Here is a 26,237-nt window from a genome sequence, read left to right as displayed (position 1 = left end):
GTGGCCCCAATGCTTTGCCTACTCATTTGACAAATCAGGTGTAATACTCCACAGAAGGGCTTAGAGGGGACTCGCAGATAAACTGATTAATGCATGTCAATTTCTGCTGATTCTAAGGAGTACCCCATATGAGGGAAAGTTTTTCAACTGTTCAAGTCCGAGCAGCCAGCCGTATCCCAAGATTGAGAATGTATGGTTTATTTTCCTCTAGCTAGAAATCAAATAACTTGATGGTTTAGTCCTAAAAATCATGAGCCACTTCAACAACAAAGACAATCAGGGGCTCATTCCCCTGAAATGTCCTGAGACAAAGTGTGCAGTGCAAAGGAGGACATCACTCTTGGACGATTACTATAGAGCCGAGTTCAAGGCTGGAATTTGTGTTGGACTCGACGTCCTTTCTTTTTTTCTTTGGCAGGCAGTGTGTGGTGCTGTTTGCTTAGCTCAGACAGCATTTATAAATGCCAGCAAAAGAGTTTTACATTTTATTTCTAGCAAAAACATGTCCTGGTATGTCAGCCGTCAGTCAAACAGTTAAGTCCTTACAATATGATGGATTGACATGGATCTAACGCTGCTTCATTATTATACAGTAGCTCCAGTACTCAAATACCAACCACTTAAAATCTGGTCCTTTTCCGCAGTGTAAAAAAAAGGCGGAAAACAAAACATAAAGCCAATATGAGCTAAGCTACTTACAAATTGTAGTTTGGTTTCGATGCACTTGTCAGAGTCGAGAATGTTAAAAGAAGTGACGGTTTAACTGTTGGGATTCATCCATACGGAAAGAGACAATAAGCGTATTTGTCCGTGGTTCATGTCATGTAATGACCAGTCTGTACCATCACAGGGTCACAGTGAGGGCAGTAAGCTGACCCCTGACACCGGAGGCCATTCTCACAATAAGCCCAGCCACATTAAAACCTACATGTCCCATGACTCATTGTCTGGTCAGGTGACCATGCTAGTCTCTCTTTTTGCATACACAGGGTGTCCTGTCCTCCATGTGCAGCTCAGAACTTGAGGCTGAACCCTGGGCCCACAGCAGAAGCCCCTTGGTTGCTGGTGGTCAGATGGAAGCCGGTGTCTTTCAGGTCATCGTCACCCTGGAGAGACGACAAGCCACACACGTTAGCTGATGAGGTACATTGCTGTTATGCCACGGAAATAATGTATTCTAGAAACATAAGTAGTAAGCAGTGGGAGGATGTCTAGACAACACATAGTAGAGTGCTGTTGGTCTATAATCTGTGTAGGACAGAAACTGAGCTCAGATGTTAAACCCTGGTCGACATAGGGATGTAGAGTTCAACCCAGCCTCACCAGCTGACTGTAGCCCAGGCCTCCCTCGGGGGGGCGCGGGCTGGTGCCCCTCTTCACCCTTTGTTGCTCGCTCTTGGCGGGCCAGGTGGGGAACATGGACGGGTCGATGGGCTGCGGCGTCTCCCGGAAATACTCGTGCTTCAGTGCCTCATCCGACAGGATCCTCTTGCTGGGGCAATAGGTGAGGAACCTTGGGGAAAGGGAAAAAGTCGAGGTCAGGGGTGGCAGAAATCACTCAAAACGGCAGCACTTCTGTCATCTGTATTAAAGCTTTCAGAGCACATGGGGTCCCTCTCCATAGTCTAAAGCGGCGTCCTTTCCCTCATCTCATCACACAGGGTAAGTGAAAGCAACAAGCCTGACAATTACATTTTGACCTTCCGGGATTAATAAAATTGTTTTGAAGGGTACGCCTTCCAAGAGTTATTTTACATCAGAGAAGTTGGAGAAAGCCGATGAGAAGAAGTCCCCTTTAAACTATTGAGATTAGGGCTGACCATATTTAGTCGACTGGTCGATTGTTTGATCGATCAAGATTTATTTAGCTAAGCAGTAGATTTTTTTTTTAAATAAAGCATTGTGTACAACACACCTGTCTGATTTGCGCCTGTGAGTGGACTGATCTATTGTGGAGGCCGTGGGGATGGCACAGTCCATCAGTCTACAACATATGCTACTGAAACTGTATACAGTTATATTACATAAGAACAATGGTGCAACACTAACACAAATACAATTATTTTATAACAAAATGTGCCTTCTCCCGCGTTGGATAGTGGTCGCTGTCCTTGTTTCAGAAGCACATCTGTGCGCTGTTGAATTGGCGCCTTTCCCTAGGCCATGTTGCCATGTGCCTAATAGCAAAGTTAACCAGCATATTGTTATTGAGAACAATGCGGCGGAGGCAGCAGCAGAATGAGGAGACGAGAAAACAGCCCTTGCCTTATTGTCGATGAAGAATTAGAGGAAACCCGAACTTAATGGAGGTTATTGATTATAGACCTATCTGTTAAATATGCCTGGCTTTATACATCATCAATATATCTAAAGAAATAAGACAGGTCCTGCTTCTGTTGCCTGTTTGTTTAATAGCCTACTGATTCCGTGAGCGCCAACCCTCATGCAACGACATGTCAAGTAAACAATTTCACAAATTCAGCTTTAAAAAAAACAATCTTTGCTGTAATAAAGGATTTATACTATTCCTTAGAACAGCCTCTCTGGTATTATTTATCATTTAGTGTTTAGACTGTTCCAAAATAATATCTCTCCTCTTTCTTAATCTCCTTGTTATTACTAGTATTATTAGGATCATTAGTAGTAGGCTTTATGATATGCTATAGGTCAGGCCCCATTGTGCCCTATTTGGACTGGATTAGTTTTAACGGGGAGGTCAGGTAACAAATTATGTGCACTAGCAAAAAACCCACATCTGTAATTTTAGTCCCGTTTGAATCACCGTCAGTAATTTTTACATGGCAGGAGAGTAACAATTCCAGCCAGAATAGTCTACTGGATGTCCTGGGCTACTCCAAGGTCCTCTGATAATACTAGACCTGTGCTAATCTACATCCTTGTGTTTTGAGAGAAATGTCTGACAGGTGAGAAAGTTTGACAGGTGTTGCTTGCGGTTTGCGCATGAAAACAGTAACTGAGTCGATAAATTAACTAAGTAGTTCACAAACTATATATGAAATGGCCTACATGTAGCCTATCAATGTTTACAGTGAATGCTTTTGTTTACATGTTTTGTGCGTATTAATAGAATATTGCCAAATGCATCAAAATTGCGCCTATTTAATGCAACCCTTGCTGTTAATATTTACGCTTAAAATCACACTGTCAAAGTCATTACATTTTGGTACATCAGAAGTACATTCATTCCCAATTAAACGCTGCGTTTTCCTTGCAGCATTGCGTTGCAGACGCAGTTGCAGTGCATACGTTGGATTTATCGAACGTATACGTCAAACTGTATGCATATACGGCTTGACAGAACTGGTAGCAGAAGGTGAATGTTGAACTTTTGTTGCACACATCCATATGATGCTGCATCTTATTTTGAGCAATGACTGTCGGTGTGATCTAAGCGTTAGACTTTCTCATCCATAGACTTAAAATGCATCGCAAGCGCAATTGCACTGTTCAGCTCACATCTGAAGGCTGGGAGGCATTTAGGACGTACTGCGGATCGCTAAAGATTATGATCACACTTCCTCAATTTAAATATTATCACGACACTACACGAAAGATGGTTTCTAAACCATACCAAGCTTGAGTCATCACCTGGACATGTTAAAATACGGTATATTCACAGCTAGAATAAAAACCTCCAGGCTTCCGTCATAACTGTCAATATATGGAAAAAAAATCACAGGGGGCAATTTGGAAAAAACTAAATCACGTCCGAATTCTCCTCTGGAATAACGGACATTCTGGAGTAATAATTACATAAAACGTTCTCTAATAATACTAATCCTGTGCAAATAGCTATTCCGTCACGTGCACGCGATGCATACATATGTAACGTAAAGAGAACAGGGGTTAAAGGAATAAGGAATGTTTTTCCTAAACCAATTAGAGATTTCGGTAAAATAATTTTTCTGTCAGAAATGTCTGTAATTATGTTGCAGCTTCAGTAACACGGACAGCGCGATAAACACTGATGTTCTATGGTGGTCGCTGCAACAGGGAGGAGAAAGACAACGGGTGCTGGTCAGTCACGGTCTTATTTATTTTTACACAGCGCAGCAAGTCTGAGCCCAGCCCGGCACAATCAAATCAATTGCTGGTCGGACTCCCTCTAGTCATTTGTGCGTCTTAATTATTTAAGCATCAGACACGCTCAGTTAATATAGTTGATTTGATTAAAACACATAGGATGTGTCAATATATGAAAAAATACCAATCGACTGGTCGAAAGAACATAACTTTTTTTTGTCAGGAACATCCCTAATTGAGATGCATACTTCGTCTGCAAGGTCATTATTCAGGTCACAGCTCTAAACTCCCCCCTACAGCCTGGTGCCATGGAGGAGTGTGATGTTCCAAACTGAAACAGGACTGCCATGTCCATCCAGAAAGCCTACACACTCAATGAATAGACTTACGCCAGTCCAGTTCTGCGGCTGAAGGAGGTCCAGACTCCAGTCCAAACATAGACCACAGGGGGTCAGGGTCTAATGAGACAGCTAGCAGCCACTGGCCAGGGGTCATTACACTTCCTGGGTCATGTGACTGTTGCGGCATTCCACTCAGTTGGACTGGTGTCAAACTTCACCCAAAAGCTGACCCCAACCCCTCCCGTGGCCATACATGGCCACCCATTACATGTGTGTGACGCAAATAATAGGGGTATGAATGTTTAAACTAAATTGAGATCGTTGGCGTTTAGAAAAAAACCTGACTGAAAAACAATTTCTCACAAACTAAGACTCTTTGCCGTGTTATAGCCTAACTAGATGATACGCTATAAAGGCCTAGGGAAAGTTGTGTATTTAAATAAAGGTGAACTTAAGGATACTTTGGTAAATATGCGAGATACAGATTACCAAGACATATGCGCACGGTTCTGCCTCCCTCATCCTCTCTCCATCTTGCTGGCTTGCCTGCTACTTTTCTTCGCCGATGATTCGAGTGTGTTCAGTCTTCGGTCAGTTGCGTTGAAAATATCCTAGCATATTCATTTATGATAGGCCCTACTTTAATGCAGTTGTGAGACACACGCAAGCAAAGATATAAAAACCAAAGCTGTGAAATGCAATACAGGTCTGGAGGAGGGCTGAGGTACTTTGATGCAACGCCAAAACGCTACTTCTCCATCCTGTTTATAGTCAGCTTGCCAATAGTGCAGTGACTGAAGCAGAAGACATGGAGAGCATATCACAGGGCAGACCTGACAGCAGACACACATTAGATCAAGGCATAGCAATGCTGATGTTAAACCTCCCGCTGAAAGAGTAAAGACCACATTGGCACAGACACACAATAGTCTTTCAGGTTGATGGACAATTAAGAATTAGGTACCAAAAAAAAAGCATTCTCACTTTAGATACACTGCTCAGTTGAGGTTGAATTTCAAGTAAGTCTGAGGTTTGGTGTAGGTGAGTTAGATGAATGGTGTTGAAACTAACCATGTGGTTGAAATTGTTTGGGGTAAGTGCAAGTTTGAAGTTGAGTAGACGTACTTGTTCATGAGGTCGAAGCCCTGGTCTGAAAGCAGGGCTCCGAAGCGCTTGCGCATGTTGTTGTAGGGGTACTCTGTGAAAGTCATCTTCTTCACAGCAGGGAGCTCGTTGTAGCCCGGCCAAATCTTCTCGCTGGGCGACCCTAAGTCCTAGTAAGAACACGCATCAACACACCGACACAGAGTTATTATGTGTATATGAGGGGTGGTCCCCATTTTGTCTGGTATGTTCAGAACTGCTAAGTGAGGAGTACTGGAGCACAGTCAAGACCACATCTTTTAATCTGAGTTTTACGGTTAGCCCAGCCAGACAAGCGCCACAGACAAGACCGTTACGTCACACTGTCTAAAAGAGACTGGGTCATTGAACCGCAGTGAAAAATAGATTGTGCCGTCAAATTAAATCCATTTAATCTGACTATATTATATTCCTAACTCTGCAACACTGTGGGGAGATCATAAAACTGCAAAACTCACAAAAACGTGGTGGCTATCAAGAATGTATGCAGATGTACAGTACCAGTCAAAGGTTTGGACACACCTACTCATTCAAGAGTTTCTTTATTTTAAAAAAATGTTTACATTGTAGAATAATAGTGAAGACATCAGAACTATGAACACATGGAATCATGAAGACACCAAAAAAGTTAAATCAACATATATTTGATAATCTTCAAAGTAGTAACCCTTTGCCTTGACAGCTTTGCACACATTGGCATTCTCTCAACCAGCTTCACCTGGAATCCTTTTCCAACAGTCTCGAAGGAGTTCCCACATATGCTGAGCACACCAGCTCCGACGCTCGTCGGATGTGGCAGGGCTTGCAAACTATTACGGACTACAAAGGGAAGCACAGCCGCGAGCTGCCCAGTGACACAAGCCTATCAGATGAGCTAAATAACTTAAATGCTAGCTTCGAGTCAAGCAACACCAATTTGCATACTGCCCCAACAGATCCACAGAAGATGCCATCTCTATTGCACTCCACACTGCCCTTTCACACCTGAATAAAAGGAACACCTATGTGAGAATGCTATTCATTGACTGACTACAGCTCAGCGTTCAACACCATAGTGCCCTCAAAGCTCATAACTAAGCTAAGGACCCTGGGACTAAACACCTCCCTGTGCAACAGGATGCTGCAATTCCTGATGGGCCTCCCCCAGGTAATAAGGGTAAGTAACAACACGCTGATCCTCAACACAGAGGCCCCTCAGGGGTGCGTGCTCAGTCCCCTCTTGTACTCCCTGTTCACCCATGACTGCATGGCCAAGCACAACTCCAACACCATCATTAAGTTTGCCGACAACACAACAGTAGTAGGACTGATCACCGACAATAATGAGACAGCCTATAGAGAGGTGGTCAGAGACCTGGCACAACAACAATCTCTCCCTCAACGTGATCAAGAAAAAAAGAGATGATTGTGGACTACAGAAAAGGAGGACTGAGCACGCCCCCATTCTCATCGACAGAGCTGTAGTGGAGCAGGTTGAGAGCTTCAAGTTCCTTGGTGTCCACATCACCAACAAACTACATTGGTCCAAACACACCAAGACAGTCATGAAGAGGGCACGACAATGCCTATTCCCCCTCAAGAGACTGAAAAGATTTGGCATGGGTCCTCAGATCCTCAAAAAGTTATACAGCTGCACCAACGAATCATGACTGGTTGCATCACCGCCTGGTATGGCAACTGCAATATCGAATCATGACTGGTTGCATCACCGCCTGGTACGGCAACTGCTCGGCCTCCAACCGCAAGGCACTACAGGAGGGTAGTGCGTATGCCCAGTACATCACCGGGGCCAAGCTTCCTGCCATCCAGTACCTCCATACCCAGCAGGTGTCAGAGAAAGTCCCAAAAAATTGCCAAAGACCCCAGCAACCATAGTCCAAGACTTTCCCTCTGCTAGTCTAAGTCCAAAAGGCTTCTTAACAAGCCATAAGACTGAACAGCTAATCAAATGGCTACCCGGACTATTTGCCTTGTCCCCTCCCCCCATTTGAACATTTTTGAAACTGCTGCTACTCTGTTTATTATCCATGCATAGTCACTTAACCTCTACCTACATGCATATATATTACCTCGACTAACCGTTGCTGTATATAGCCTCGCTACTGTTATTTTATTGTTGCTCCTTAGTAAAAATGTTTACTTAAGTTTCTTAGTAAATAATTTAACACTTAATTTTCTTAAAACTGTTGTTGGTTAAGGGCTTGTAAGTAAGCATTTCACTGTAAGGTGATTCGGCGCATGTGACAAATACAATGACTTGATTTTGATGGCTAGTTTACCTTCACTCTGTGGTCCAACTCATCACAAACTATCTCAATTGGTTTAAAGTTGGGTGATTGTGGAGGCCAGGTCATCTGATGCAGCACTCCATCACTATCTTTCTTGGTCAAATAGCCCTTACACAGCCTGGAGGTGTGTTGGGTCATTGTGCTGTTGAAAAACAAGGAGAGCATATCGCTGAATGCTGTGGTAGCCATGCTGGTTAAGTGTGCCTTGAATTCTAAATAAATCAGACAGTATCACCAGCAAAGCACCCCCACACCTCCTCCATGCTTCATGGTGGGAACCACATTTGCAGACATCCAGTCACACAAAATAAATCTCAAATGTGGAGACCAAAGGACAGATTTCCATTGGTCTAATGTCCATTGTTCGTGTTTCTTGGCCCAAGTAAGTCTCTTCTTCCTTTAGTAGTGGTTTCTTTGCAGCAATTTTACCATAAAGGCCTGATTCAAGCAGTCTCCTCTGAACAGTTAATGTTGAGATGTGTCTGTTACTTTAACTCTGAAGCATTTAATTGGACTGCAATCTGAGGCTGGTAACTCTAATGAACTTATCCTCTGCAGCAGAGGGTCTGCAGCAGAGGGTCTCTGCAGCAGACCCTAACTCTGGGTCTTCCATTCCTGTGGCGATCCTCAAGAGAGCCATTTTCATCATATCGCTTTATGGTTTTTGCGACTGCGCTTGAAGAAAATGTCAAAGTTCTTGAAATGTTCCAGATTTACTGACCTTCATGTCTTAAAGTAATGATGGACTGTCGTTTCTCTTTGCTTATTTGAGCTGTTCTTGCCATAATATGGACTTGGTCTTTTACCAAATATGGCCCTATTCTATATACCACCCCCATACCTTGTCACAACACAACCAATTGGCTCAAACAATAAGGAAAGAAATTCCAGAAATTAACTTTGAACAAGGCACACCTGTTTATTGAAATGCATTCCAGGTGACTACCTCATGAAGCTGGTTGAGAGAATGCCAAGAGCGTGCAAGCTGTCAAAGGCAAACGGTGGCTACTTTCAAGAATCTTAAATATATTTTGATTTGTTTAACACTTTTTTGGTTACTACATGATTCCATGTGTTATTTCATAGTTTTGATGTCTTCACTATTATTCTACAATGTAGAAAATTGTAAAAATAAGGAAAAACCCTGGCATGAGTAGCGGTGTCCAAACTTTTGACTGGTACTGTAGGAGTGGGGTATAGTGCTATTACGTTCCAGACAGTATAAAGTAAAATGGGACTTCTTGAATTAGCTAACCTTAAATATCTTGTTAATTTGGTCGATTTCAGATTTTCCAGGGAAGAGAGGTTTCTGGGTAAGGAGCTCTCCAAATATGCAGCCCACAGACCACATGTCCACAGCTGTGGAGTACTCCTGTGGAGAAAAAACACACGCTAAAACCACAGTATTCCAAGGAACAGACAGCACTACATGAGTCTGGGTTAGAGTGTTTAGTCTGGGCAAGGACAAGCTTTGACTTGGTGCTGTGTGTATGTAGTCTTGGGATTTGTTCAGAACCATACTTCGTACACCTTCAAATATTGTAGAAGTATGTGTTGCGTTGTCTGGGTGTGGTAAGGTTCACAGTCAGGCAGGGACTGGTTTAGGGTTTAGAAAGGCACCATTTTGACTGTAGAGGGTCTTTGATGTTTGAGACATTTTGACTCAGTTGTTCTGCGTCTTTGTAGACCAGAGGTATTTTGACAGTATTCTTGTGTCTCCGAATACAGGTGTGTAATCTCGTTCCCAGCCACTTCTGCCCAAATGTGAAGAGTCTGGTAGACCAACACGCCAAACTTGGCCTTCGTTAGCCAATACAGAAAGACCATCAGAAGCTCCCGGTGCATAGGCTTCATCTATCAACCAATCGTCTACCACAACACCTTCCCCCTAAACCTCCCCATAAGCTAGTACACCACAAGCACAGAGCTATCTACATCTCGCAGTCATGTGATTGGCAAAAATGTTATTATGATAAATACTTTACTCAGTAATGTCACTCCCATATTATTCTATGGTCATTCCCACCAAGGCCAAATTTGAATCGTTGAAGTACCAGGTGTATATGCGATGTGCTCAATAGCCTGGGAACGAGGTTAGTTACTGTGTGGCTATGTTGCCAGAGACACTGATCAAAAGGTCGGTTTTGCATGTCATCCAACAAATCATTAGGATTTGGGGAGGGTAAACTGATTCCAGATCAAGTTCGACTCACTTTGGCTCCCAGCAGCAGCTCTGGAGAACGGTACCACAGTGTCACCACCACAGGCGTGTAGGGCTTCAGGGGAGAACCATACTCACGGGCCAGACCAAAGTCCCCCACCTAGAAGAGTGCAACAAACATTTCAAAGATGACTATGAAGCAAGCACACCCTCTCACGCACATTAACATCATTATTCTTTGTCATCAAAAGCCTAGAATTTCTTCATCCGAGCCATGGATGACCTAATCCTCATCTGAAGTTCCCAACCCACAGTGGTTTTAATGTTAATATAAATGGGACATAGCATAATACAATACAATAAGACATCTATGGCACCTTAAGGATCCCCTTGTGGCTGAGCAGCAGGTTGGAGGTCTTCAGGTCGCGGTGGAGGATCCAGTTGTCGTGGAGATGGCGGACGCCTCGCAGCAGTTGGATCATCAGGGTCTTCACTTCGCCTGAGGCCAACGAAAAAGAGGAAACAAGAGACATGAGTTCATAAACATTAAAACAATCCTTTAAACCCCAGACCGCATCGTCTGGGAAGAAGGACTAACCCTTGTGGTAGCATGGTCACCACAGAAGAATGACAACATTTGCTAGGTAAACAAAGGGAACCCACCAGAGCACACGTTTCATTTCTATTCCAAACAGAGCACCACTTACCGAGCCACATGATATGGGAAAATGGCTGGTGGACATTTGTATACCGCATTTAGTCCAACTCAAACTGTACCCCACAAAGTTACCTGGCAGGAAAGGCTGTTTCATGGTCTCCATCAAGCTCTTCAGGTCGTGCTCCACGTAGTTCATAACAATGTAGATCTTGTCCATGTTGCTTCCAACAACGATTTCCTAACATGGGAGAAAACGGGATTAAGTACAAGTTCAGCTATCACTAGTATACATTGCTCTTTTATCCATTTTATTACTTGAATTTGTGCTACACTTTCAGATGAAAGGAGCTAAACAAAACTAATTTCTAAATATTGGAGGGGGGCTCCCTCTAAATCAGGTGTGTGACGCTCACCATAGAAATAGAATACTAATATGTATTACCAATATGTATTTCTATGCTCCTCACCCTGACAGTGACGATGTTGGGGTGCTGGGCCTTCAGAATGGTGTTGATCTCTCTCAGAGACGTGATGGGGAAACCTTCTTTCTCCTTCTCCATCTTCAAACGCTTCAAGGCTACAATCTCATCTGAAAGGGAAAGGTGTGTTTTAGTGTGTGTCCGAGTCCAGGGATGGATTGGAAATCGATTGCAAGGTAGCCCACAGTGACTTCGGGAAAGTACTCATTCCCCTTGACTTTTTCAAAATGTTATTACGTTACAGCCTTATTCTAAAACGGATTCGTTTTCCCCCTCATCAATTGACACACAATACCCCATAATGACAAAGCAAAAACAGGTTTTTAGGAATGTTTGCAAATGTAATAAAAATAAATATCACGTAAATATTCAGACCATTTACTCAGTAATTTGTTGAAGCACCTTTGGCAGCGATTACAAGCTTGGCACATCTGTATTTGGGGAGTTTCTCCCATTCTCTGCAGATCCTCTCAAGCTCTGTCAGGTTGAATGGGGAGCGTTGCTGCACACCTATTTTCAGGTCTCTCCAGATATGTTTGATCGGGTTCAAGTCCGGGCTCTGGCTGGGCCACTCAAGGACAATAAGATTCTTGTCCCGAAGCCACTCCTGCGTTGTCTTGGCTGTGCTTAGGGTCGTTGTCTTGCTGGAAGGTGAACCTTTGCCCCAGTCTGAGGTCCTGAGCAGGTTTTCATCAAGGATCTCGCTGTACTTTGCTCTGTTCATCTTTCCCTCGATCCCGACTTGTCTCAGTCCCTGCCGCTGAAAAACATCCCAACAGCATGATGCTGCCACCACCCTGCTTCACCATTGGGTTGGTGCCAGGTTTCCTCCAGATGTGATACTTGGCATTCAGACCAAAGAGATCAATGTTTGTTTCATCAGACCAGAGAATCTTGTTTCTCCTGGTCTGAGAGTCCTTTAGGTGCCATTTGGTCAATTCCAAGCGGGCTGTCACGTGCCTTTTACTGAGGAGTGGCTTCCGTGCACTAGCATAAAGACCTGATTGGTGTAATACTGCAGAGATGTTGTCCTTCTGGAAGGTTCATCCATCTCCACAGAGGAACTCTGGAGTGCTTTCAGATGACCATCGGGTTCTTGGTCACCTCCTTGACCAAAGCCCCTCTCCCTGATTGCTCAGTTTGGCCGGGCGGCCAGCTCTAGGAAAAGTCTTGGTGGTTCCGAAGTTCTTTCATTTAAGAATGATGGAGGCCACTGTGTTCCTGGGGACCTTCAATGCTGCAGACATTTTTTGGTACCCTTCCCCAGATCTGTGCCTCCACAATTCTCTCTAGGAACTCTACAGACAATTCCTTTTTGCTCTGTCATGCACTGCCAACTGTGGGACCATATATAGACAGGTATGTGCCTTTCCAAATCATATCCAATCAACTGAATTTACCACAGGTGGACTCCAATCAAGATGTAGAAACATCTCAAGGATGATCAATGGAAACAGGATGCACCTGAGCTCAATTTCAAGTCTCATAGCAGAGTCTGAATACTTATGTAAATAAGGTACCTGTTCTTCAATTTGTATTGAATTTGCACAATTTTTTGGGGGTGTAGAATGATGAGGAAAACTAATTTAATCAATTTTAGAATAAGGCTGTAAAGAACCAGGATGTGGAAAAAGTGAAGGGGTCTGAATACTTTCCGAATGCTCTGTACCTGTTTTTTTGTCCTTGGCCCTGTACACCACACCGTAGGTCCCTTCCTCGATGCGATTAAGACACTGGAACTCCTCCACACTGCGACACCCCTGGAAAAGACAGGAAACCAATCTCAATCAATACGTCTCTATACGATTTGCATGTGTGTACAGGTCTGGGTCAAATATGTTTTCGTTTTCTGGCAAATACTTGAGCATTTCTTGGAATATTCTAATGAGCCCCAATATACATGGTAAGCTAGGTCTAGTGCACCTCAGGTATTTGAAATAAAACAAACATGTATTTAACCCAGGTGTGGTGTGCTGCCAAACACAGACCTGTAGAGCTGGCAGGTACTTGGGCAGCTCCTTCTTTAGCTCCACCGGGGAGATAGGAGGAGAGTCAGGGATGTAGTTCTCCTCAGGTTCAGGGGTGGCTGAGTGGGAGTGGGACACCGACTGGGGGGTGACGTCTCCCTCCCCTGCTTCCTCCTCCTCCTCCTCCTCCTCTCCACTTTCCTCAGTGTCATGGTCAAATCGTGACTCAGGCACTGGGATGGTTAATGAGGGGGCAGTTACAACTTATAGAAACAGGACAAAATAGCATCTAGCAGCTGGTTGAGAATACCTCCTAACCTTTTTAGATAAACAAGCTTGAAGACCAGTCAAAACAAACTTCACTCTTAGACATGACATAATAATACCTGTTCAAATGACTGCCAACAGACAAATGGAGTGCGAAATGCCTACCTGGAGCAATATGGTTGCTGTTCTCTCTTTCTTCCTCAAACTCTTCCTCAGACCGCTCGTCTTCACTCACGTCACCTGAAACACAGACAATGGGTGGGTCAGAGCCACGTCACCGTGACAACACCGTAATGATAGTCAGGGATAAGACATGCAAACGATCACACACACAATCACAATAACAGAGACAGACATAAATTCAGCAGACCTGCAGTCTGGTCAGATTCTCCTGAGCCCGAACCCGATTCCTCTTCCTCGCTGCTAGATCCATCATCATTCTCCTCATCATCCGAGCCTGACCCTGAACCTAGGAAAGAGAAATCGACTCCGTGTCACAGCCAAACTACCCACATTGACATAACACAAGGAGATGTGTCTTGACTGAGTATCTATAACAGAACTCTGTAACTGATTAAACATCAGTAGGAGTGTGCTTTGTTTTCATTCCTTTCTTGTGATGCCAATCTGGTGTAAAGTGACAGTGGGGTATGTTGCGACTGTAAATGAGTGCGTCTACCTAAGGAGGACTCTCCTGTACTGGTCTTCCTCTCGCTGTCACTGATGTCCTGGAGGTCAGAGAGAAGGTCCTTGTCCTCAGGCTTCTCATCCTTTGCCGCTGGACAACAAACACAAGCACCCCATTATAAGTCATGGATTTAATTTATTTTGAGGCTAACTACCACCAAAGCAATATTTTCTAAAACCAACTTGATTGGTTAGTCTCATCACCAGTTCTGTGTGGCTCGCTGTTTTGCTCCAGTCTATCCCGGGGAGCCTGGTTAGGGCTGCGACTGCGGTGGCTCTGTTTGGGCTTGTCACCGTACTCATCGGGCAGCGCACGGTGGTGGGACGGAACTGTCAGAGGGGGACAACACATTTAGCTTCCCTCACCAACAGAGTGCCTTTACATACATCAAAAGACGTACATCATTCACGCACACTCTAAAGCTATAAACTTTAGCCGTGTGTGTGTGTGTGTGTGTGTGTGTGTGTGTGTGTGTGCGAATACGCATGTGTGAAGCCTGACCTTCTCGGCGCACCTCGCGCTCTTTCCGGCGCTCCTCTGCCCTTCTCTCCCTCTCCTTCTGCTCACGCTGCTCCTTCTGCTGCTGCTCGCGGAGCTTGCGGTCCCTCTCGCGCTGGCGCTCCACCTGCTCCAACCTGTCCCTGTAGTCCGGGGAAGACGGGGGAATCCTGTCAGGAGCTCTCCAGAAACCCAAAAGCCACCCACCCCACACCGTTAATGTCTGCTTCAGGGAAGGGGAAGAGTACAGTATACAGTGTGACAGGTAACTGCACAGTAAACGTGATGACTGAGCAGTGATTGTTTGAGGATCTGCAAGTTTAAAAGTAGACTAAGCAATATGACATCACAAGACAGTGGGGCGATACGCATTAATAAAAAAATGCGGATGTTGTTTTTTGGTAGTCTTTGCTCTTGAAACTTTTGTTCCAACTTGCCCCACTCTTAAAGGTCATATTCTGATAGAGGTGTACAGTATGAGCTGCCACTGATTAACAGACATGTTGAGAACTTCATATTTTTGAACACAAGTGATTTGTTCTGTTGTACACATTTGCTAATACAATCCACGCTAATACACCCAACTGTGTGTGTGTGTGTGTGTGTGTGTGTGTGTGTGTGTGTGTGTGTGTGTGTGTGTGTGTGTGTGTGTGTATGGTCACAGTAGTCGGTGGTCACCTCTCTCTGCGGGATTGTGCTCTGGCCTGTTCCCTGCGTTTCTGCCTCTCCCAGTCTCGCCGGGCCTTGTCTTGCTCCTCCCACTGCCGCTTTCTGCGCTCACTCTCCCTGTCCTTGTCTTTGGGCCGAACGCGTTTCCCTGCTGCTGTGATAAATACAAAATGTGATAGAGTGCTAATAAGTGCTACATATGCATAAATACAGTTTAACACTACCTGATCCAGGCACTATGCAGCATTCTACAGCGATACACGTCCCAGGATGGCAACGTACCTCCTTCAGCAGAGTGACTGCGGCGGCGTCTCTTGTCCTTTCTTTTCTCCTCCTTTCTGTGGTGAGATTTGTCTTTTCTGGTAATTTGCTGGGGAGGCTTTATTGCCAGCGATTCATCCTCTTCTCCCCTGGAATTGGGAAGACTGTCTAGTGCCAACGACTCAACAAACAGGCTGCCCCTGTGCATAGCAGGGTGGCGTTCAGTTGGGACAAAAATGGGAGAAAATGTATTCAAAAGGAATAAGTTCAGTTTTGAAACACATTTCTTTTCCATTATCTGGCCCGCCTGAACGTGACCCCAATTCCCACGGCTCTTTTTTCGTATCCCCTTTACCTGTCCTCTGTGGAATCTTCCCGTATGTACGGGGAATTCCGGATTGTTATTTCCATTTTTTTATCCCGTAGTTCTCCTTCTTCCGGAGTGTCCCGTTTGGCTTCCCGATCATCCGTCTGTGGAACAGGGCACGGAACGCACTGGACAAGACACGAGAAAGAGGGGACATTATACCCATTCCCCCCCAAGAACATGTAAAAAAAAAAAAAAAAAAAAGAGTATGGTAACCATAACAATGATTGATTGCAAATATGGTAAGATTACGATAAAGTTTCGATAAACATGATCAAATCAAAATGGGAACCAGCATCCTCTGATGGGGAAGAGAAACAATGTGCCCCAAATCAACCCCTAGACCATCGTCAGGTGGAGATCTGAGCTATCGAATGTGTGTAAGCAATATGGCAAACATTTCACCTAGTTTATCAGGGGGCAAGGTGGAGCCATTTCCACATTCCTTATCCCAAACTCTTTTCATATCTCCCCAAGTGTATAGGGTGTACTAGGGTCAGTTTGGGGCACCACAGCATTTCTCTTCCGTTTACATTTTTCAGACGTTTGGGCTCCGTACTCTCCTCCAGCTCCCGTCTGCGTTTCTTCTCTTGGAGAATTTCGTCGAGTGTTTTCACTTTCCAGGTGTCCTTTTCGTCCCCCATCAGCACCCGCTCGCCGCCACCTGCTACAGAGACAGAGACCCCCTGCTTCAGACTAACATGGAGGGCAATGGAAGAGCAGTGTGCACTGGAATCATGTTAGTGGCAACAGTGGTATTTATGTGCAAAGATTTAATTTCTGTTCATTAGGTATGTGATGTAGGCCTGCATGTTGCCTTTGGACAGTACATTCCACAGTTCAATGCATGCGTTTCATGATTTGCGCAAAGGTGTACATAGCTACACACACACACACTATTTCACACCTCGGGACAAGAGGGTTGTACGAATAAGAATTTGATGGGTGATAGTCAAGATGGGTCTTGCCCAGGATATAGAATTTTTTTCCCATCGTATAAGGGTTGTATGGGAGAGGCTCAAGTTTGTAGCCTATAATTTCTGTTGTTACCTGAGTAGCGCCTCGTATCATATCCATAGCAGTTTCACTGGTACAAAATAAAAATACATCCAAAAATGGAAGGAAAACGTCGGTGTGATAGAAGGGGGAGAGAAGTCATACGTCCAAGTCAAATAGAGTGATCTACACACACGTTGCGTGAAACCGCACTGTGTAATGCTAAATGTGAAATGAATCTATGAAATATTACTCGCCGACACTCCTTACGTCACTACGTTACATTATAAGTATACTGCATAACTAGCTTTAATTCACTAGTTAGCTAGCTAGGCCCGTTGTCATAAATAAACCAACTCTAAACGTTACGCGATACCAATTAACGTACTATAGCTTACAGCTAACGGTAGCGTAAGAAAAATGCTCAATTACTACTAAGTTAGCTACTATATACTAACCCGTGGCGGTCGTTAATTAACATCTGAAAGTGTACCTAGCTGCATGCGTCTTGTAACTAGTAAGCTAGTCAGGTGCAGTCAGAGCCACATATATATAGAGAGAGTTCTGGTTAGGTGCTAACATATGCTAATAAGCTAACATTAGCATTGGCGAGAAATGAAGGCGCTAGTGACAATAGGTTTTAGTTTTTTTTCCAGGAGAAAATTATAATTCGTCTCCTCTCAATAAATCTGAAGTGGGTTAACTGAAGACTTTTTAATCCTTTGCATTACAAATGATTAAACAAACCTGAAATATACTCCGCGCAATCTTGGACAACCGGAAGACTCAAACGCTTCCTTCTTCTTCTTCTTCTTCTTCTAAAGGTCATACAATTACTTCCAGTTAAAATTTCTTCGCTGGTTTTTGAAGCTAAGATTACACCTTACTGCCATCACCTGGACAGGAGTTGCAACGGTTTCTAGGTGCAAAACGACAGATACAGTACAAGCAAACAAATAACAATATAATGCAGAAGAAAAATATATTTTATTAATCACGTGCATAACATTATCGATTATTAAACATCATTACATCTCAGATAAAATTCACATGAACAGCTCCCCAAAATATACAATTTTAATGAACATTTCCCCTTTTCACAATACATTTTTTGTTATATTAGCAGTTGGTCTATTTGGATATATTTTTATCCCTTACCAGGGATTGAAATTAAGGGTTGCCCTATTGCCTGGGGCAAGTGAATTGAGTAGTCGTGCAAGCCTGCCCTGAGGTTGCCCCATTGAGTAGGTGATTTTTTGTTGTTGATTGATACCCTATGTTTACATGCCAGGCAGACAATATACGGCATTTCTGCAAGTAAATAGCTCATTTACATTTTCAGCAAGTGATCATAACCTTCAGGCAGCCAAAACTCCTGTCTTGCCAGATGGGTAAATGCCTTTCAGACTTGAATGTCAATCTCCGCTTACTCCTACACAATACTTTCCCCTTTTATCCTTGTGACTCACAGATTTTGAGAGGTATAATATTGTGAATTGTGACATATTGCTATTAAATTAGAAAAGTGGTGATAAATCAGTGTAAAACTATGTCTGGTTCATATGACAACCAACACAATCATTTTGGGGAATGCATCAACATGAAATCTTAGTCCACATGTTTCTTTAAAAAACGACAGAGGCCTCTCTTTTATGAGTGATGCAGTACTTAGAAAATACAACCAAAAAAACATGTTCTGAGCAAATTCTCAGAGAATGAGATGAAAAAGGTCACCTGGTGAGAATTTCACTTAACAGTAGAAATTATGTAGCCTTTGATATACCCCATCGGTTAAACATTTTGAAGTCTACAGTAAATATCTTAATTACAGTAATCATATCAACACTGGACCATCAGTGAAAATCACATTTAGGCAAGAACATGAATTCAGAGAAACAGCCCTAAAGGCACAATTCATGTGCAAGTAAAGTGGCACTTGTAAAATAATTGAGAAAACAAAATCAGTCAACAGGAGTCAGAAAGAACTCGCAACTTGTAGCTATACACATTGATTGATCACAATAGTCAGGGAACACAAGATTACATTCTAGTCAAATTCACATAAATTATCTGTCCAAACTTGAGACATCCACATATTGGGAACTTTCCTTTGCTGAACTTGTTGTTAGTGTGAGAAAAGCACCACACCATAACAAAACCAAGGAAATGCCAGTGCCATTCACTCACGCAAACAAACACATTTCCTTTTTATGTCAGCTTCCCCTTACAAAATGTAGTCAGTTCTGTAGTTTCGCTTTATCCTATCCAACTGACCACACTTTCACTATAGACAAAGGACAAAAATGAGATCCAGTTTCACTAAACCTAAGCTCAATAGAGAGGTTGAATAAGATTAGGTTGGAATTCAACCCTTGCACCTAGCTCATTCAATCCACAGGACTGACATTTTCTAATTAACCAGTTTGGCAAATCCATCAATCCAGAATACTCTGGGGTGTAAATCAAACACACCCAAAAAATCTGCAAGAGTTTAATTCCTGCCATGCCAGGGGTGCACAACTCCAAGGGCGTATTCATTATGCCGATTTTGTTGAAAAAATGTTTTTAAACGGAAGCAAACAGAACGGAGGGACCTACCTCAATTTGTCCAATAGAAACAATAGTTCTATAAACGGTAGTTCTTAAACGGTTTCTGTAATGAATATGCCCGTCCTTGGGGGCCAATTTACTGCTGGTTTTTGTTTCTCCCTGGTGTTTAATTGCTCAAATAGCCAGGAAAGTCACACACCTGGTTATGCCGGTATTATTCAGTTACAAGGCAAGGACGAGAACCAGGATAGAATGCAGGAGATGTACACCCACTGTCTGCTCGCTTATTCTCTGTCTACAGGCAGGCAGTGGAGTAAACCAGTACTTGTAGATTCCTCAACAGAATTGATATAATTGAGCTTGTTTAATGCAAATATTAGAATACATCACCCAAATGGTAATATATAGAAATGACAGAGGAAATGGTTAAAATGGTTGAGACCTTGGACATTTCACAACCCGAATGACAAAAATTAAATGCGCTGTTAAAAAAGAATGCAAAGACAAAGGAATGTACTCAAGACAAATAACAGTTTTGTGTACAGTACTTGAAATACAGCACTACTTGAAGGACAACACTTCAAATAAAGTACATCAAGTCATTGGCACCTTACAGTGAAGTCCCTTTTAAAGCCAAATATTCAACTGACTCATAGCAAATAACAGGATTCAATGTGGCACATAAAGTAAGACATGGGTTTGGAAGGCTACACAATGCCACAACATCCCAAATCAATCATCTATAAATAAACTGAAGGAACCTTTCAGGTTTCGTGCAAGAAAAAGAACAAACAACAATACTATCAGAGAAAGCTTTGAGAATATTTTTTTTTTTATAGGTGAATTTGTAAGAACTGCAGATGATATGATCTCTGCTGACTGCATGCAAGGCTTTCAAATATTTCACATTGCTGTGAGAAGTTCAGTGTCAAATGTGAGCTTTGGGAAAACAAATAAACATTACTCTCTCTACCTCTTCTCCCCTGAGGGTAAGACACACCTTTGTAGTCAGGCTAAATGCCTCAAATATTTGCTTTTCACTTGTGACTAGTTGGTAAACAGCTGAGCTAATGCCCTATTGGAATTAATAAATGCCTTAGCTGTTCTACATTATGATGGATGGTGGCTAATGAATCGGGAGAATAAAGCTGTTTTGTCAACGAGAATATGTGCCCATGACTTTTTTTTTTAAGACCAATGGAAAAAAATAAAATCATAAAGGCAAGTATGCATAAAAAATAGACTAGTAATGAACCACTTCCACCAATGAACATTGAGAGAAATCCTGAGTTTTCACATTGTTTGAAAACAGGCGAAGGAATGGAACAACAAAAGGAATTGACAGTGAAGTCTGAAGGTCTGGCCATCTGGCCGAGTGCTTGTTTAAGCACACCAGACCAGGGGCCTCATTTATCAACTATGCATACATTTCTTACTCAATTCTGGCATACTTGGGAGATTCTAGAATTTACGTCAGTGCCGGATTACCAAACAGTCAAACAGGGCACATGCCCAGGTGCCCATAACCTTTTTTGGGTTGTGGGTCCCCTGGAGGTCAGGGGCCCCCCAGACAGCATATGATAGAATAAATCTGTCCAATTGCAGGAAATAAGCTCTAAACTGCAACATTTTCTCTCAACCTCATGGAGAAAATGTGACCAATAGCATGAGATGAGCTATAAAATAGCACATTTATCACTGACCCATGTCAAATAGTGTAGAATTGCAGGAAATTAGCTTTAAAAATTGTTTAGCATTATTAAACAGAATTATTACTATTTAAAACAATTATGGGGGCCCAAATGAGGTAGTCCAGCCCTGATTTGCCTGTGCAACAAAATTATTGCGATTTATCAAAATGTGGCATGGAACATAATCATGTTTTCATTAATACACTATATTTGTGCGTTCGTGATCAACCCTGCCTGTAAAACTTATTGATTCACTTATGGTAACAACAACGCCTTCATTTGCTGTTTGATTTGGAGATGTTGGAACTGGGCCATAGTTAGTTGCAAAAGTTGCAAAAGAAAGTGCAATGGCAAATGTGATCACATTTCTGTAGATGTGTGGGCAGAATGTTTTAATCTTTTGTAGTGACATTTCTTTACAAAAAATGCATACCGCCTATAGCGAGTGCCAAACACTAGTCGCACATTCTGCAAGATTTATTGTCTATTGAACAATTTAAAATTAAATGCTTACTATAGCCCACGCTTCCACGAAAAATACAAATTGTTGTTCAATATTTTGTTTATAAATACATGTTTGTGTTTCTATCTCCTGCCTTGGTGTATGCTCGGGGATTAAGGGTGTGTTCAAAAATTCAATCTAGAGTGTCAGAGGGGGAGCTCAGAGGGGGCGCTCAGAGGGTGATCGTAAATTCAGAGAGTTGTCAGATTGTCCATTCGTAAATTCAGAGTGTTTCGCTCTCAGAGTGCACACTGGATGTTCTGGCCAAGCAGTAGGGTTGATCCGAGCGTTCTGACCACACAATGGCAGTCAAGCACCCAAGCTAACTGGCTAAAGTTGGCTAGCTTGCTAGCTACTTCCAGACACAAATGATAGAACACCTCACTCTGACCATTTTACTGGTCCTAGCAGAGCTGGTTAGGCTCTTTTTATGTTATCCAGAGGGTTGGTGACTGTAACTGTACTGCTGGCAACAAGTTAATTACGTTTTTTTGCCGACGTTTACTCACACCGGCCATATTCAACGGGTGTTGAGCGTTCGTAAATTCATCAGTTATTTTGCGCTCTGGCACCCTCAGACGAGACAGAAATAACAATATTTGCTTGCAATATAGTTGATCAACCACTAGAAGTAGTGTGTACGCTTGGCCTGAGATTTGCGTGGAGATACTCACACTTTACCGTCAAGTTCAAAATGGATAAACACCAAACTTTGAGGCCTAACTGGCGCAGGAAAGTTTAGTCTTTTTTTGTGCGCATGCAACTTTGATAAATGAGGCCCCAGGGGTGGGCAAACTACGGCCTGGCCGGATCCGGCCCATGAGCCCATTCAATCCGACCCATTGGAGGTAAAAATAAACAAATTAAAATAAGTCGTTTTTTGGGGAGGGGGGAAATTGTTTTGGGTTTAATTTTTTTTTTAACACTCCAGGCCACACTTGAACGTCTAAAACTAGATAGAAAGTATGTCGAAATATAAATGGACCCATATATTTAAAAACAACTGGAATGTTTCTGGCCCAAAAATAGATTTTGTGTGTCCCCCGTTCAATTTAGAAATCCGGATGTGGCCCTCAAGCCAAAAAGTTTGCTCACACCTGCACCAGTCCACAGTCAAACAGTGGGCCGCGGTCAGACCACACACTAAGACAAGTTCACACAGGTATCAGAGAATGCATCAGTGAGGCCGAATGAAACCTCAAGAGAAACTAGCCTCTCAAATGGACAATTCCTACTGAACGAAACATCACTTGGGTGACAGATCCTTCTACCGTGCTATGATGACCGCTGACTTCCCTCATTCGTCATAATGCTGGCGCGAGTCAAAACATGGTCTAGTCAAATCGTCTGCGTATCAGGTTCTACATGATCAAAGTTAGAGAGAAGAGACCTCTTTGGTCTCTCCCCCCTTGGTCTCCTGAGAAGTCTATCGGTCCGATGCTTTGAGCTTGTGATCCTGCAGTAGTGGTTTGTAGTTGTGGCCCTGAGCCTGGGCGTGGGCCAGGGCCTTTAAGGTGTGTCTCTGAAACTGCTTAGCCTTGTTGTACAGCAGCACGCCCACAAACACCAGGGCCGTGCCGGCAGCGCTGAGCACCGTGATGTGGTTACTGAACAAGATGATGCTCAGCCAGACAGACAGGGCATGCTTCACCGTGCTGGCTACACTGTGGAGGCAAAGGGAGGGTGTTAGACGATGCTGCAGGCCGCACTAAATATTTATTGAATGTGGCTTCTGTCTGTGACAGACTGCCTGCCTGTCTAAATGCAATGACTGTCAAGGATAATAGTGCTACCTGAAAGTGCAATAGTCCCACCTGAAAGTGAGTGGGTGGGGGGGCATCTCAATAAATTCACGTGTCTCTCTATCCGTATCTACTTTCCTTCATCTGTACTGAGCTAAAATAACTGATGGGAATGATGGTTAACTGTATTGAGATGCCCCCTGCCTGTGCGTATCAGACTCCTACCTAAAGGTGACGGGAGAGATGCGTCCCATGAGGGCGTAGGCGGTGACACTCTGCAGGTGGAACAGGGCCCCATCAAACAGCAGCAGCAGAACGATGTCTGGACTCCAGCTGAACGAACGCCCACTCTTCCCAATCACTGAGATGTCCTGGAAACACAAAGGAGCATGGGAGAACATCTTCATTTGTTGGGACTCCCCAAAACCAAATATCAGGTAAGTTGCTAACTTACCACTTTCATTCCAACTTAAAAAGGCTGGCACACTCAGTGCAATTTTCATTGCTTGTTTTTAAAGCAACATTTGTCAACATAATACCAGTGTTTTGGCCATCATTATGATAGTAATAGTATTTAAAAATTTGTATCTGCCATCAGTAGCTTTAGCTGCACAACACAGTACTACACTGAACAAAAATATAAACCGCAATTTGTAAAGTGTTGGTCCCATGTTTCATGAGCTGAAATAAAAGATCACAGAAATGTGCCATACGCACAAAAAGCTTATTTCTCTAAAATGTTGTGCACAAATTAATTTACATCCCTGTTAATGAGCATTTCTCCTTTGCCAAGATAATCCATCCATCTGACAGGTGTGGCATATAAAAAAACTGATTAAACAGTATGATCATTAGGTGCACCTTGTGCTGGGGACTAGAAAAGGCCCCTTTAAAATGTGCAAAACAATGCCACAGATGTCTCAAGTTGAGGGAGCTTGCAATTGGCATGCTGACTACATGTAACCACGCCAGCCCAGGACCTCCACATCCAGCTTCTTCACCTGAGGGATAGTCTGAGACCAGCCACCTGGACAGCTGATGAAACTGGATTTGCACAACTAAAGTATTTCTGCATAAACTGTCAGAAACCATCTCAGGGAAGCGTGCTCATTGTCCTCACCAGTGTCTTGACTTAACTGCAGTTCGGCTTGGTTACTGACTTCAATGGGAAAATGCTCACCTTCGATCAATCAATCAAATGTATTGATAAAGCCCTTTTTACATCAGCCGATGTCACAAAGTGCTATACAGAAACCCAGCCAAAAGCCCCAAACAGCAAGCAATGCAGATGGCCACTGGCACGCTGGAGAAGTGTGCTCTTCACGGATGAATCCCAGTTTCAACTGTACCGGGCAGATGGCAGATGGCAGTATGGCGTTGTGTGGGAGAGAGGTTTGCTGATGTCAACGTTATGTCAACGTTGTGAACAGTGCCCCATGGTGGCGGTGGGGTTATTGTATGGACAGGCATAAGCTAAGGACAACAAACACATTTACATTTTATCAATGGAAATTTGAATGCACAAAGATACCGTGACGAGATCCTGAGGCCCATTGTCGTGCCATTCATCCGCCGCCATCACCTCATGTTTCAGCATGATAATGCATGGCCCCATGTCAGAAGGATCTGTACACAATTCCTAGAAGCTGAAAATGTCCCAGTTCTTCCATGGCCTGCATGTTCACCAGACATGTCACCTATTGAGCATGTTTGGGATGCTTTGGATTGATGTGTACGACTGTGTGTTCCAGTTCCCGCCGATATCCAGCAACTTCTCACAGCTATTGAAGAAGAGTGAAACCACATTCCACAGGCCACAATCAACAGGCTGATCAAATCTATGCAAATGAGATGTGTCGCGCTGCATGAGGCAAATGGTGGTCACACCAGATAACTGACTGGTTTTCTGATCCACACCCTTACTTTTTTTAAGGTATCTGTGACCAACAGATGCATATCTGTATTTCCAGTCATGTGAAATCCATAGATTAGGGCCTAATGAATTTATTTAAATTGACTGATTTCCTACTCAGTAAAATCTTTGAAACTGTTGTATGTTGCGTTTATATTTTTGTTCAGTGTATATTCAAAACAAATGGAGTCCGGTACACACTAGGCTACACAATATACTCCAGGGTAGAGAGCTGCATTGTGGGCCCTGCACAGTAGTTTTCCCATGGACCTGAACTTCCTAAACATAATAGGCTATAATTTAGACTCCAGGATTGACTGGAAAATAAATATTGATAACACGTCTGCCTGCAAATTGTCCCGCTTCTATCAAATTTATGCCAGATTATTTCAAAACGTTTCTTTGTTTTGTAGGCTATTCCTTATCTATTGTATTAAACGGAAGTCACAAATGCTAATAACCTACTTTTTGCTGATTTATGTTCAGTAGCCTACCTTATCTTTTGTTGGGCATGCGAGATCAAGTGTGCCTATATGTGTGTTCTCAATCACCGCAAAAAAATATTTAACTAGGCAAGTCAGTTAAGAACGAATTCTGGATTGTGCAAGATTTGCCTATTATTCTTTTCAACATTTTTCAAGCTGTGTCAAGATGATCATGGCTAGACATAAAAGTATTGCCATAGTTTTTACTAAAATCTGCTTGAAATACTAACTTGGCCACTTAGGAACATTTACCGTCTTCTTGGTAGATGTAGATTTGGCCGTGTGTTGTAGGATATTGTCCTGCTGAAAGGTGAATTCTTCTCCCAGTGCCTAGTGTAAAGCAGGCTGAAGCAGATTTGCTATAGGATTTTGCTTGTACTTAGCCCTATCCTGTTTCTTTTTATCCTGAAAAACTCCCCAGTATTTACCAATGTCAAGCATACCCATACCATGATGTAGCCAACATCATGCTGAAATTAATGAGGCAGTTACTCATCAATATGTTGGATTTGCCTCAAACATAGTGCT

General features: G+C 43.1%; 2 protein-coding genes across 16 annotated transcripts in view; both read right to left on the bottom strand.

Annotated features, from left to right (window-relative positions):
* Positions 1 to 472: 472 nt before the first annotated feature.
* Positions 473 to 17,656, bottom strand: cdk11b (cyclin dependent kinase 11B). Of its 13 annotated transcripts, none has more exons than XM_055931750.1 (21): positions 17,575 to 17,639; positions 16,882 to 16,918; positions 16,365 to 16,498; positions 15,820 to 15,959; positions 15,486 to 15,664; positions 15,213 to 15,357; positions 14,538 to 14,716; positions 14,240 to 14,365; positions 14,028 to 14,126; positions 13,719 to 13,817; positions 13,514 to 13,588; positions 13,103 to 13,314; positions 12,784 to 12,874; positions 11,103 to 11,224; positions 10,768 to 10,873; positions 10,355 to 10,476; positions 10,030 to 10,137; positions 9,072 to 9,188; positions 5,511 to 5,659; positions 1,324 to 1,513; positions 473 to 1,106 (listed from the first exon to the last, which is right to left on the bottom strand). In XM_055931750.1, the coding sequence occupies exons 3-21, from the start codon at positions 16,473 to 16,475 to the stop codon at positions 1,014 to 1,016; spliced, it is 2,463 nt and encodes an 820-aa protein (XP_055787725.1). In that variant the 5' UTR covers positions 16,476 to 16,498; positions 16,882 to 16,918; positions 17,575 to 17,639; the 3' UTR covers positions 473 to 1,013. The 13 variants fall into 13 exon arrangements, with proteins under 13 accessions (XP_055787725.1, XP_055787729.1, XP_055787728.1 ...); XM_055931754.1 differs by having other exon boundaries at positions 14,538 to 14,677; XM_055931753.1 differs by having other exon boundaries at positions 15,213 to 15,354.
* Positions 17,657 to 17,795: 139 nt separating this feature from the next.
* LOC129860878 (solute carrier family 35 member E2A-like) overlaps positions 17,796 to 26,237 on the bottom strand; it is a 37,998-nt gene continuing 29,556 nt past the window's right edge. For all 3 annotated transcript variants that reach the window (XM_055931748.1, XM_055931745.1, XM_055931746.1), the window contains 2 exons: positions 23,538 to 23,683; positions 17,796 to 23,234 (listed from right to left, as the gene is read on the bottom strand). In XM_055931748.1, coding sequence (XP_055787723.1) covers positions 22,997 to 23,234; positions 23,538 to 23,683 — 384 coding nt within the window. In that variant the 3' untranslated portion in view covers positions 17,796 to 22,996. The remainder of the gene's footprint in view (positions 23,235 to 23,537; positions 23,684 to 26,237) is intronic.

The sequence above is a fragment of the Salvelinus fontinalis genome, chromosome 8 (assembly GCF_029448725.1).
Source record: "Salvelinus fontinalis isolate EN_2023a chromosome 8, ASM2944872v1, whole genome shotgun sequence".
Lineage (NCBI taxonomy): Eukaryota > Metazoa > Chordata > Actinopteri > Salmoniformes > Salmonidae > Salvelinus > Salvelinus fontinalis.
Note: the sequence above shows the minus strand (reverse complement) of the source record. Positions and strands in the feature narration are given on the sequence as shown.